The sequence below is a fragment of the Triticum dicoccoides genome, chromosome 6B, assembly GCF_002162155.2.
Source record: "Triticum dicoccoides isolate Atlit2015 ecotype Zavitan chromosome 6B, WEW_v2.0, whole genome shotgun sequence".
NCBI classification, from domain to species: domain Eukaryota; kingdom Viridiplantae; phylum Streptophyta; class Magnoliopsida; order Poales; family Poaceae; genus Triticum; species Triticum dicoccoides.
Window position 1 is genome coordinate 477,216,777 of NC_041391.1, and position 14,221 is coordinate 477,230,997.

At 47.7% G+C, this 14,221-nt stretch overlaps 1 protein-coding gene across 1 annotated transcript; it reads left to right on the forward strand.

Annotated features, from left to right (window-relative positions):
- Nucleotides 1-8,735: 8,735 nt before the first annotated feature.
- Nucleotides 8,736-13,339, forward strand: LOC119325763 (O-glucosyltransferase rumi homolog). The gene is made up of 8 exons (XM_037599489.1): nt 8,736-8,996; nt 9,558-9,803; nt 9,927-9,971; nt 10,493-11,115; nt 11,677-11,869; nt 12,093-12,157; nt 12,237-12,447; nt 12,603-13,339. The coding sequence occupies exons 2-8, from the start codon at nt 9,648-9,650 to the stop codon at nt 13,143-13,145; spliced, it is 1,836 nt and encodes a 611-aa protein (XP_037455386.1). The 5' UTR covers nt 8,736-8,996; nt 9,558-9,647; the 3' UTR covers nt 13,146-13,339.
- Nucleotides 13,340-14,221: the final 882 nt, after the last annotated feature.

Genomic DNA, 14,221 nt, shown 5'->3' on the forward strand with positions numbered 1-14,221 from the left:
GCCCAGGCGGCTTTTGAGCACTTCTCCGGCTCTTTGGGCTCCGCGGACTCGCGTGCCTTCTCCCTCAACTTCCCAGCTTTCGAGCCACGCTCCTTCGACCTGTCGGCCCTTGAGCTCCCATTCTCTGCCGACGAGATTTGGCACGCCGTCAAGCTCCTACCCACCGGGAAAGCGCCCGGGCCTGATGGATTCACGGCTGAGTTCCTTCGCTCCGCCTGGACGATCATCAAGAACGACATCGTCGAGGCCTTTGGCAAGCTATACGAGCTAAACGGGCAGAGCTTCCAGCGGTTGAATGAAGCTCTCCTCACGCTGCTCCCCAAGAGACCATACGCCGCCTCCCTCTCTGACTACCGGCCGATTAGCTTGATTCACCTCCTTGCAAAGCTCTTTGCGAAGGTTCTCTCCCTCCGGCTCGCCCCTAGGCTTGGGGAAATGGTCTCCCCAAACCAAAGCGCATACATCTTGGGCCGTTGCATCCACGATAATTTCTTCCTTGTCCAACAGACCGCCAGGCACCTTCATCATCGCAAGCTGTCTAGAATCCTCCTCAAGCTCGACATTGCCAAGGCGTTCGACTCGGTTTCTTGGCCTTTCCTCCTCGAGACTCCCCGACATCACGGATTGGGCCAAAGATGGAGGGAGTGGATTTCCATCCTCCTCTCCATGGCCAGCACCAGGGTCTTGATCAATGGGCATCTTGGTCCGCCCATCCCCCATGCCAAGGGCCTCCGCCAGGGGGATCCGGTCTCCCCGATGCTTTTCACGATCGTCATCGACATGCTCCATTCCTTCATCCAGCATGCCGTCTGTTGTGGTATTCTCAGACGCCTCACTCCACAATGCACGAACCCCAGCGTTCCCTCTTCGTGGACGATGTGGTGATCTTCTGCCATCCGACACCCACGACCTCGACGCGGTGCGCGAGATCCTCCGGATTTTTGGGGTGGCCTCCGGCCTCCATACCAACTACGACAAGTGTTCCATCTCTCCCATTCGCTGCTCCGACGAGCTGTCTGCAGAGGTGAGCGCCGCCCTGGCTTGCCCGATTGCCCAGTTCCCGATTACCTACCTGGGCCTCCCATTGTCACTCCAAAAGTTGCCATCCTCCGCCTTCGATTCTCTTATTGTTTGCCTTCAGAAGAAGCTGTCCACCTGGCGAGCTGCCCTGCTCTCCAGGGGCGAAAGACTTGCTCTAGCTCGCCACGTCCTCACTGCCATGCCTACTCACATCCTGGCGGCGATGGCGCTGAATGCTAGCACCCTCAAGAGCGCCAACCGGGTAATCCGAGACTTCCTGTGGCACGGGCGCAAGGATGCGGCGTTAGGTTGCTGCCCTGTCAACTGGCGCAAGGTGTGCATGCCACTCGGCCTCGGCAGCCTGGGCGTGCGCGATCTCTTTCGTGTGGGCATCGCCCTTCGGGTCGAATGGCTCTGGCTCCAGCACACTAACCAAAACCGGCCGTGGAAACACCTCCAGCTCCCCCATGACGTGGAGGTCTGCACGATCTTCAGGGCGTCTACCACTTGGATCATTGGCGATGGTCATACCTTCCGCTTCTGGATCGATCACTAGATCCAGGGACAGTGTGTGGCCGAGTTTGCTCCGGCGATCCTTGCCCTCGTGCCCAAACGACGCCGGAAAGCCCGCTCTGTGGCGGACGGCCTGCATCTTCGCTCTTGGACACAGGACATCCAAGGGGCTCTTGGCCCCCTGGTGGCTCTTCAGTACTTGGAGCTCTGGTGTCGCGTCCGTGACATCCCCCTCTCCTCCGCTCCTGACGCCATTCGCTGGCGGTGGACGGCTTTGGGCATATACTCTACCAAGTCCTGCTATGATGCCCTCTTTCTTGGTTCCACCTCGGCGCCGCATGCCAAGCTGATCTGGAAAACATGGGCTCCGCTATGCTACAAGGTCTTCATCTGGCTGGTCACCCTCGACCGTTGCTGGATCGCGGAGCGCCGTGCCCGCCATGGGCTCTCCCACATCCCTACCTGTGTCCTCTGTGACCAGACCCTCGAGACGATCGACCACCTCCTAGTCGGCTGCCCATTCTCCTGCGAGATATGGCACCGCGTGCTCTCGAGCTTCAGGCTCACTGCGGCGATTCCGACGGCACAAGACAGATTCATCGACTGGTGGAGCGCCGCCACCCTCAACACCCCGCACTCGCTTCGCAAAGGTTGTGCCTCCCTTGTCGTCCTTACCGCTTGGAGCATTCAGAGACACCGTAACGCCGTGCTCTTCGACTCCACCCGCCCATCCGCTGACCTAGTGACGCAAAGCAACTTTGATGAGTCACGGACCTGGGCCCTGGCTGGGGCTAGAGGACTAGTTGCGATCACCCAATTTGAGCCGCCCTAGGCGCGCCTATGCTTTGTTTTCCGGGCTGAGCATCCCGATCCCTTCCTATTCCTAGTTGCACGCTCTCCCGCTGGTGTTGGAGTTTGTAATTGGGCCCCTGTAACTCTTGCTTTCTACCTATCAATGAAATGATACGCAACTTGCGTATTCGCAAAAAAAACTTAGTACATATGTGAATACATAGACAAACAGAGTGTCACTAGTATGCCTCTACTTGACTAGCTCGTTGAATCAAAGATGGTTAAGTTTCCTAGCCATAGACATGAGTTGTCATTTGATTAACGAGATCACATCATTAGAGAATGATGTGATTGACTTGACAGATTCCGTTAGCTTAGCACTTGATCGTTTAGTATATTGCTATTGCTTTATTCATGACTTATACATGTTCCTATGACTATGAGATTATGCAACTCCCGAATACCGGAGGAACACTTTGTGTGCTACCAAACGTCACAACGTAACTGGGTGATTATAAAGGCACTCCACAGGTGTCTCCGATAGTGTTTGTTGAGTTGGCATAGATCAAGATTAGGATTTGTCACTCCGATTGTTGGAGAGGTATCCTGGGCCCTCTCGGTAATGCACATCACTATAAGCCTTGCAAGCAATGTGACTAATGAGTTAGTTGCAGGATGATGCATTATGGAACGAGTAAAGAGACTTTCCAGTAACGAGATTGAACTAGGTATTGAGATACTGACGATCGAATCTCGGGCAAGTAACATACCGATGACAAAGGGAACAACGTATGTGTTATGCGGTTTGACCGATAAAGATCTTCGTAGAATATGTAGGAGCCAATATGAGCACCCAGGTTCCGCTATTGGTTATTGACCAGAGACATGTCTCGGTCATGTCTACATAGTTCTTGAACCCGTAGGGTCCGCGCGCTTAACGTTATGTGACGATTTGTATTATGAGTTATGTGATTTGATGACCGAAGTTTGTTCGGAGTCCCGGATGAGATCGGGGACATGATGAGGAGTCTCGAAATGGTCGAGCCGTAAAGATCGATATATTGGAAGGCTATATTCGGACATCGGAAAGGTTCTGAGTGATTCAGGTATTTTTTGGAGTACCGGAGAGTTATGGGAATTCGCCGGGAGAAGTATTGGGCCTTATTGGGTCATACGGGAAAGAGAGAGGGGCTACCTAGGGAAGTCCGCGTGCCCCCCAAGGCCTAGTCCGAATTGGACTAAGGGGAGGGGCGGCGCCCCCTCCTTCCTTCTCTTCTCTCTTCCCCTTCCTTCTCTCCTACTCCTACTACTTGGAAGGGGGAAATCCTACTCCCGGTGGGAGTAGGACTCCCCTTGGGGGGCGCCTAGGAGGGCCGGGCCCTCCCCCTCCTCCACTCCTTTATATATGGAGGAGGGGGGCACCCAAGACACACAAGTTGATCATTGATCTTTAGCCGTGTGCGGTGCCCCCCTCCACCATAATCCACCTCGGTCATATCGTAGCGGTGCTTAGGCGAAGCCCTGCGTCGGTAGCTCATCAACACCGTCATCACGTCATCGTGCTGACGGTACTCTCCCTCGAAGCTCTACTAGATCGTGAGTTCGTGGGACATCACCGAGCTGAACGTGTGCATATCACGGAGGTGCCGTACGTTCGGTACTAGGACCGGTCGATCGTGAAGATGTACGACTACATCAACCGCGTTGTCATAACGCTTCCGCTTATGGTCTACGAGGGTACGTGGACGACACTCTCCCCTCTCGTTGCTATGCATCACCATGATCTTGCGTGTGCGCATGAATTTTTTTGAAATTGCTACGTTCCCCAACACTACTCTTCCTTGCCAGCAACCACACCTTCACTTCGCAGGTCTCACGACCGCCGGACATGAACACGGTGGCCTGACATGACATTGGTGGGGCGGGGGAAGGTAACAAGGACTTGGAAGGTGGGTGCCGCCGAATAGGTTAGAGTCCCGACGCTTTTGTTAATGAAAGATGTCAAAAATGTATTGAATGTGGTCCAGTTTGAATGAAAAACATGTGATTTGATCGAATGCACTTTGAAATGTATACGAGCACTATTAGATGGCTGACAATCGCATTATTGTCACATTTACGGATGGGTTGTTTTAGGGACGTGGCTAGGGCGCATGTGCGCTTGTTCATTTGATCGACCAGAATAGAAAGCCACCTGCTCCCCCCCTCCCACTACCTTTCGTGTGCCTACGTACGCTACCATAGAATCAACCGAGACCTTTGTCCCACGTGCATTTATTTTCCATTTGAGGAAATTTAAAAATGTCATAACTTTTGATTCGAGTGTCAAAATTCATATCCGTTTTCACCGTTGGATTTCCCACGATGAGTTCTTCAAAACTAGATCTCATATGGGTAGGTTTTATCAAACTTTATTTCATGGGCAACTTTGGATGCAATTGAGGCAACTTTAGTGATATAGAGAAGCAACTTCTTTTTTTGGCCTAGTACAACTACTCATTAGGTTGGTTTGTAAAAAAATAAGGAAAATCATACAGAACATGAGGTGCATTTAGTGCTACATATAAGCAATTTCCCTGCACTATGTGTACCTTTGAATTTTTCTAACATTATCCCAACTTGCTTATCGTGGTTGCTCAATTGCCTATTGTTGATGTTCAGTTGCCCGCGGTTGATGCACAGTTGCCTATCGTCGATGTTCAGTTGCCTGCGGTTGATGCTCAGTTGCCTATAAATACTATGAAATTACCTACCATTGATGCCCATTTGGTGCCATTGCTAATTAGTTGCCTACCATGTTCTCAGTAGCCTAACTTTGCAAATTATTTGCCTACAATATTGTGAAGTTGATTATCATTATTTTCTAAGTTGTGCACAGACACTATGAAGTTGCCTACCGGTGATGCTTAGTTGCCTACTAGTGATGTTATAGGCAACTTCATAATTATAGTAATTATAGTAGACAAGCAGGAGAAATTTGCTTTTTACAAAACATGGATAGGCGATAATAGGATCACGTATGCATAATATTTGTTGTATGCACCTTCATAATAGGAGTTGCCTCATTTAGTGCTGAAAGTTGCCTCAATGTAATGCCCAAGTTGCCTACGAATGATGCTCAGTTGCCTATACATGGTGAAAATTTGTCTAGCATGGTTTCTACATTCTCTACAATATACTTGCTAGGTAAATTCAGTAGTACATATGGTGCAAGGAAGTTGCTTCTGTTCGGCACTAAAGTTGCCTCATCTAGAACCAAAATTGCTTTTAAAATAAAATCCGCAAAACATATTTATATGGGATCTAGTTTTGAAGAGCTTGTCACGAGAAACGTAACCGTGAAAACGGAACTTTGCTCTGACTCTCAGTTAAAAAGTTATAACTTTTTCAAAAATTTGTGACGGAGTAAAGTAAGACGACATCAGCACATGCATGTAGCCAATTCTTATGCCTGTGCACCATCATCACTAGTACCACGTGGACGACAGCATGAGGATGAAACGGTTCAGCTGCACTATTAAGTATTTGAGTTGTTTTATGGCCAGCCTTGGAAATCCCTCGTGTTTCTGAATCTTATATACATAAGAATTTGATCCTCACTATCCAATTATCTCAACATGCACACATGCCACCTCATCAAAGGCCCACCACTGCATGCATGAGAAAAAGTTTTGCATTATTAGTTGATCTCACGTACACCTTTCACCTCACCATACATGCCACTTCATGAAAGGTCCACTCAACATGCATGAAAAATATTTTCCACTATGTTATGCCACTTATATTCGAAATATTCTCTGATTACACAATAATCAAATACAGTATACGATATTTATTTAGCTTTAGTTCATACAATTCAATGATGAAATCTTCATACGATCAAATCATTGAAATATATTGTAATAGATTCCCGCAGCAACGCGCGGACTATTCTTTAGTTTAGTACTAGAAGAACACCCGTGCGTTGCAACGGGGCCACATTAAATTTAAGAGTTCAATATCAATTATGTTAATATTACATTTAATATTCTCATACATATCAAGTGACATTGGCGACCTTTTTACTATCAAATTCTCACACACACTCTCTCCCTCCCTCCTCCTCACTCTCTCTCCCCCTCTTCCTCTCTCTCTCTCTCTAACACACACACATCCATCTTATTGGGTACGGGACCATAATATCCATCTATTTCACACGCACACGCGCTAGTGCATAACAATATGGATTATAAAACAGGTTCAAGGTAGTAACAAGGATTCTTCTCATGCATTAATAAACAAATGTTCTGCACTGAAGACAAGATAAACAATTCCCAAAGTGCATCAGAGCATCACAGAACATTACTGGCAAGATAAATGCACGATGTACCGGAGTTGCTCGGATGAACCGGAACAGAGCCAACATATATCATCCTAGACAAACGCAACATCAACCATTTACCTTGGTACTTTAGGGACCGACAGGAGGATGCATGTAGAAGCGCTTATTGCCTGCGAATCCACAGTCAGAGAGAGAAATTGGAACCCATTCCCATCACCAACTGATAAAGAAAGCATGTAAGAAAATTGATATCGGGACAACTTGGATCTTCGGTGATTGTCCGCCGGTATGGAGAATTTAGGAGGGTGGGTGCAGGGAGTGGCCTTGTGGATGATGGATGGAGGCGCGGAGGGATGTGGTCGCCGGAAGGTCGAAAGTGGAGAGGGTCGGGCACGTTAGGTGGAGCCGGTGGTGTGCAACAACCGGAGGCGGCCCAATCGTGGGCGGCGAACCGACGATAGCCTCGGCTCATCTCTCGACGCAGAGAAGATAGAGAGGGCGGCGCTGCCGGTGCTCGAGGCTGCCGCTCGGCACCATCTACATCGAGGGGTAAGAGAGGCGAGAAAGCGATAGGGTGATGCGGGGCTAGGGATTGCAGAGGAGGGTGGGGGTGTGCGATTTGAATGGATGGTTCTGCCCACCGTTTTCTTGTACGTGGCGGTGGAGACGGTGGCGTCCAGCCATGCAGGCGAGGCATGGGTCGAGCCAGGCACACGGCGAGGCGCAGTAGCAGAGGCGAGGGCGATTTTTTGCTACTGAGATGCATGGTGTGGGATTGATCGTTCATGTTCTCTTTTCCTTTTTAACGGGAGATGGATGCGATTTTTTCACGAGGGGAGAGATGCGACCACGTACAGATTCCATAATAAATTAATTAGGTCCATAACGGGAATTCTTTACAATGCGTTAAGATTTACGTGTTAGTTTTCTTAATAAAGAAATGCATTGATGTAGGGATCGATTGATTCGGGTAAGGTTCGTGATCTTTTGTATGTTAGAAAATTAGTGGTTTGCAAGGAAAGAGTGGAGAGAAAAAGAACCAATGCGACCACGTATAGATTCCATAATAAATTAATTAGGTCCATAATGGGATTTGTTTACAATGCGTTAAGATTTACGTGTTAGTTTTCTTAATAAAGAAATGCACTGATGTAGGGCGCGATTGGTTCGGGTAAGGAAAGATAGATTCGTGATCTTTTGTATGTTAGGAAATTATTGATTTGCAAGGAAAGAGTGGAGAGAAAAAGAACCAGTGGAGGTGGGAGGAGGACAAAAATAAACCGTACGAGGCTACCAACTGCTTCATTAGAAGTAGAGATTGTTTGTGAAAATAACGTGCGACGACGACTTAGCGAGCGGATCCCCTTAAAAAAGACATAGCGAGCAGATTCCCTTAAAACTGGTAGGAATGGGTACGATTGATGACGTTGATAAATAGTGGTGAATATTGGCCTAATTTAATATCATCATGCATGGAAACGAATCATCAAGAAAAAGAATACTTCCTATTACTACACTCATAGGAAGCTTCCTATAATCTCTGCTACCAAACAGTTTCTGCCCAAACAAGGAAGGAAAGTTATGGACGTGATTCAAAAGGAAACAAACATTATGAAGATTAATTAATTTAGATTTTATATTAGAAATTGATTGTGATTGATTCTTTTACATAAAGACATTACTAAATAATTTGCGTCAGTATGGAAAGTTCTGATCCGTTCAGTTTTTTTCGTTGTGTGAGAGGGTGAAGTGAAAATAAACCGATGAAGTGGGGGAGGTGACGAAAAAAATCTACGACGGTTAACCTATGAAAAAAACCCGGACGAAAGTGGTGGGACGAAAAAAACCTGGAAGCGAGACTACCAACTGTTCCATTAGGAGTAGAGATAAGGAATCAGGTTCGTAGCTGTTGACCTGTCATCACGCCCGCGAATCTGGTTCGCCTTTTGACCTGCCTCCCTAGCGTAATAAATAAATAAGGAAAAAATGCACTCAGATGGCTTGACATAGTCACGCTATGGCAGAAAGGGTGCAGCCCATGCGAAGGCCTCCTTATATTCAGGCTTGGACATGCTCCTGCGGCTCCGGTCTTCCTCCAAACCAGTGAGATCCAGCTAGACATGCGCGCGCGCGCGCATCCTCGGAGCCTTCCCCACCACTTGGTTCTTCCAGTAGTGAAGGCACCCGGGACTGGCCCCAGTCATCATCTCAGGCGCTGCCGGGCCATTCCGGCGTGTGGGTGCCACGCTAGGGCAGTGCCGGTAGAGACGCACCAAGGCGATCTCTTGTAGCCGGCCATGGACGGCGGCAGCGGCAAGGGGACGTGCCGATTGATGTTGGACGCCTAGAGGTCAGGCCTTTTCTCCCTTCTTATTTTGATCCCCTGTGGAGTCTGAATCTCTGTCAGATTTCGCTCTCGTTTCCGTCCATGATGGGAGCAGACGCAGCATCTGCCTGCCCTGGGCCCGTGGTTTAGGTCTTGATGAAGATCGCGTCGTGTCTTGTGTCTTTAACATGAATGATAGATATAGGAGTAATCTGCATAGCACATAAAGCTCACGTGTGTGTAGTGAAGGCTCAAGATAAGACGATGCGTTCCCCGAAATGGAACACCGACGAGGACATGATAGGGATAGAGCCGCAGAGACAGGACAGGAGCTACCTCGCAAAAAAAAAGAGACAGGACAGGAGCTGGCAGCACAAATCCAAATGGTCGACGTCGCATTTTTTTTTCTTTCTCACCTCACCTCACGTGAGCGAAGCAAACTTGGGCTGACCGCGTCCTGTCCTGGCCCAAGAGACCTGCAGCGACGTGGACGCCTCCTCCTGAGCGATCGGGGCGCGAAACGCAACGTTCTTCCGCGATGACGCACGGGCTCACTCCATTCGTCTCTCCTCTTTCTGTTTTCAGGAGGCAGCGGAGGAAACAAACTTGCAGATAAATCGCGAAGCAGACGCAGACGCAGAGGTGGAAGGGAGGTCGAGGGCGGCCAGGCGGGCGATGGCCACGGCCGCCGCCGACGCCGCCGCCGCCGTCCCTGACGCCCGGAGGTGGAGCAAGGCCGGCCCTTCGTCGCCGGTCACCACCGCCATCTTCCTCTTCTTCTTCGTCGTCGTGGTCGGCGTCCTCGTCTCCGCCCGTTGGATCACCACCACCGTGAGTCCGGCCTTTTTTTGCTCGCAAGTTTCTCTTTCCGTGAGAATGTTTAGGGAAGAACCACCGCTCGGCGATCCGTTAGGCTCTTACTTACACGGATTTGATTTGTCATCATGCGTGCAGACTCATCTGGCAATCACCAATCTGGATCAGTGGCGCACACAGCCGGTAGGTAAGCTCACAACCTTCTTTTTTTGAATCAAATAACTTATTTTACTCTCCACTAGAGAGAGTGACATGGGTACATGCATACAGTATATCCTATGATTTTCCTTCTCTCTGTTCCTAATTTAATATACTTTTGAACATCGGTAGTGTACATCTAGTGTATATGTCCTTGTTTCCAACACCAGATCACTCTTCCTAGACTAGGAAATGTCTTGATGACAGACAGGAATTACGTTACTGCCTCCGATTCATATTACTGTCATTCATTTAGTATGATTATGCACTAAATTTGTATTATATGAGCGCCTTTTTTCTTATCAAGAATGAACTTTACAGGGTTGATTCGTCCAAGAATTTTTGTTTAAGAAAGGATAATTTTCTGCATATATGGAATTAACAACATTTTTCACGTAGGATACAATGCTGTTGGCTTGTGTACAACACTGGAATTTCAAATTTGTCGCGAAATATCAGCTTTTCAAACAGGAATACTCACAGCCGTCGATCCGATCTCCGTGCAGGCAATCCTGACGGCCACGCTTACCACCTCCATCCCCGCCATCCCGGCCGGCCCGCCGCCGCCGCGCCCCACCTACTCCCTCTCCTGCTCGGCGCCGCCGCTCACCCGCGACCCCGACATCCCCAGCAACATCTCCCAGACCCTCTCCCTCGCGCTCTCCTCCAACGCCACCTGCGCCTCCGTCCCCGACCCCCAGCCGATCCCCCCCGCCGCCGCCGCCGACGCCGACGCCAACGCCACCTGCCCCACCTACTTCCGCTTCATCCACGAGGACCTCCACCCATGGCGCGCGGTGGGGGGCATCACGCGCGCGATGCTCGACCGCGCGCGCGCCACCGCCAACTTCCGCCTCGTCGTGCTCCGCGGCCGGGCCTACATCGAGCGCATCGCGCCGGCCTTCCAGACGCGCGACCTCTTCACCATTTGGGGCATCCTCCAGCTGCTCCGCCGCTACCCTGGCCGCGTCCCCGACCTCGACCTCATGTTCGACTGCGTGGACTGGCCGGTTGTCCACGCCGACGAGTACCAGGGGGACAACGCCACCGCCATGCCGCCGCTTTTCCGCTACTGCGGCGACAACGAGACGCTCGACGTAGTCTTCCCGGACTGGTCCTTCTGGGGCTGGTAAGTAACCCCTCCTCCCTTCTTTCGCTCTTATATTTCTTACGCATTTTGGCATTCCTATATTTCCTAACATCTGAGTTACTGCTCGCTAATAATGCAATGAATCCGGAGTCTTGAATCATCACCTGTGATTCATGCACCATTACTGTTATGATAATCATGTTTTTACTAGGAATAAGTAGTACGAAGACAATGTTCTTCATGTGACACATGGTTTGGAGCACATAAGTTTTGGTTCTTTCACTCGATCAATTGTCATGGCCGATCAGCATACCTCTGCCGTACTGGTACTGACTATATTTTGTGCATGTATGAAACGTGGATGCATATCTTTACTTTAGTATCAACTGGATCCCCTGTTTTGTTGCTATGAGAGCAACTCAATGAACGCAAACTGGTAACAATGGAAGAAAGAGCAGCACACTTTCCTGAAGTTCAGTATCTTGGGAAGTGGATAAATTTTAAGTTCATAGTAAACGGTGAACCAAAATTAGCTCTGTTCTTTTATGCTTTGATTTTTAAACAAAGTATAAATGCTCAAATTAACTTTTGTGGTCACAGGGCCGAGATAAATATAAAGCCGTGGGATGCACTGCAGAAGGATTTGAATGAAGGCAATAAGAAGGTGAGATGGATAGATAGAGAACCTTATGCTTACTGGAAAGGGAATCCAGACGTCGCAGCTATAAGGCAAGAGCTGGTTAAGTGTAATGTGTCCAGTGAACAAGAATGGAATGCACGGATTTTCAAACAGGTACTTGTTTGTGTTTATGTTGCGGTGCACTCTGTTATACTTGAAGGAAGTTTTAACATTCCATTTTATTCTCACAAGTAGAAAACCCTATTATATCTTGTCAAATCTTTTTTTTTTACAAATCTTCTAATCCTTCTGATCTAGAGCATAGCCTTTTTCCAAAGAAAATAATTTTGATGACGCCTATGGCTGAATAGAGTGTTTACTTTTGCATTCTCATTAGGATTGGATCAAAGAAAGCAAGGCAGGATACAAGAAATCAAATTTGGCCAGTCAATGCACCCATAGGTTTGTTTTCTTTCATTAAAAGTTAGGCAAGACTTGTTTGTTCTGTCGTCAGTATTGAAGTTGTTATGATGGGTGATAGGTACAAGATCTACATTGAAGGATCAGCATGGTCAGTCAGTGAGAAGTATATCCTAGCTTGTGATTCCATGACGCTGGTGATTAAACCAAAATACTACGATTTCTTCTCAAGGGTGCTGATGCCCACTCAGCATTATTGGCCAGTTCGAGATGACAATAAGTGTGGCTCCATAAAGTATGCTGTTGACTGGGGAAATTCTCACAAGAAAAAGGTATGTTATGCAGCACTATCTAGCAGCTACAATGACCATACTGGCTTTTCTATGAGCTGAAACACATTGTTCTTTTGTAGAAAATATCATGCCACTCAACATTTTGTATGCTTATAACATGTTTCTCACACCTCCCCTTCAAAAACTGTTCACAGGCACATCAAATAGGAAAGAAGGCAAGCAAGTTCATTCAACAAGAACTTAGTATGGACTATATATACGATTACATGTTTCACCTCTTAACTGAGTATGCTAAGCTCCTAAGATTCAAGCCAACCAAGCCACCTGAAGCTGTTGAGGTCTGTCCCGAATCTTTGGCCTGCCAAGCCATAGGTCGGGAGAAGAAGTTTATGCAAGACTCCATGGTGAAGTCTGCTAACGTTGCAGGCCCATGCAATTTGCCTCCTCCCTTCAGCCCTGAGGAATACAAAAAGCTACAACAGAGGAAAGAAAAGTCAATTAAACAGGTCGAAACGTTGGATCAAAATGCTTCAAAGCTCGAGGAGCGAAATTCTTCAAAACCTGAGGATAGCAATCCCGGGGAACGAAATGCTTCAAAACCTGAGGATAGCAATCCCGAGGAGCGAAATGCTTCAAAGCCCGAGGAGCAAAATGCTTCAAAACCTGAGGATAGCAATCCCAAGGAGCGAAATGCTTCAAAGCCCGAGGAGCGAAATGCTGCAAAGCCCGAGGAGTGAAATGCTTCAAAACTTGAGGATAGCAATTGTTGAGAACTCCCTAGTTTTTTACTTCCCCGAGGACTCGTGTATAAAGTTTGCTCAATTTTTTAGTATTCATGGTTGTACTAATTTTGTGTTGTAATATCAACAGCTTCTTATTTGAATGTTCATACGTGTAACATCTAGAAAAGTTAAAGATTATTTTAGATCTCCCTGATCCCCTTCCATTTACGTCTTGTTGAAGTTTTTTTTTTTTACATTAACCTCTGTTTCCATTTGTTATTTTAGTTGGAGCAATATATTTTGTAAGGGTATTAGAAATCCTATTAAGATTATGTTCTTTTTGCCATTCCTTTGATCAATTATGGGGATGTTTGGTTCTTGTCCTCAAGCAAATTTGCCTCGCCTGAAGGTTCCCTGAGATCTGCCTGGACTCTGTTTGGTTGGCGCCTGTATACTCGAAGCTAGCCTGGCCTGGGAATTTAAAAGCATCATTAGCCTGCCTTGGAAACCGAAGAATGTCACTAGCCTGGGCCAGGCAACCGAAAAAGGACGCCTGGGTGCTGCCTGAGAATGCTAAACATGCATGTGAGAAGGAAAAGACACCTAATAGGCTGATGTGACATCTAGAATCCACAACCAGGCGTGGTCACGAGCCAAACATGGCTTGCCTGGCCAGGCACAAAACTGCACCATCCCAGGCGTGAGCCAGGCGCTCAAATTTACCAGGCACGCTGTCCAGGAAAGCAACCAAACTGCCCCTATGTCCATACTGAATGCGTTTATTGGTTAACCTACTGCGACAATGTTCTTTACATCTGCTGCAATTACGTTTCTTAAACTTCAAGACCAAAATGAATATGCCTGTTATCAGATATCCAACTTTAAGTTTGCAGGGTATTATGACTGCTTGTTGTGGTCTCTCTTACCAAAAGAAGCTATTACCTCTATTCCGAAATAATTGAAGTTCTAGGTTTGTCCTACGTCAAACTTGTTAAATTTTTGACCAAGTCTATAGAAAATATATTAACATCTGGAACACCAAATTAACCCCATGAGATTCTTTATGAAATAGATTTTCATATTATGTGTAT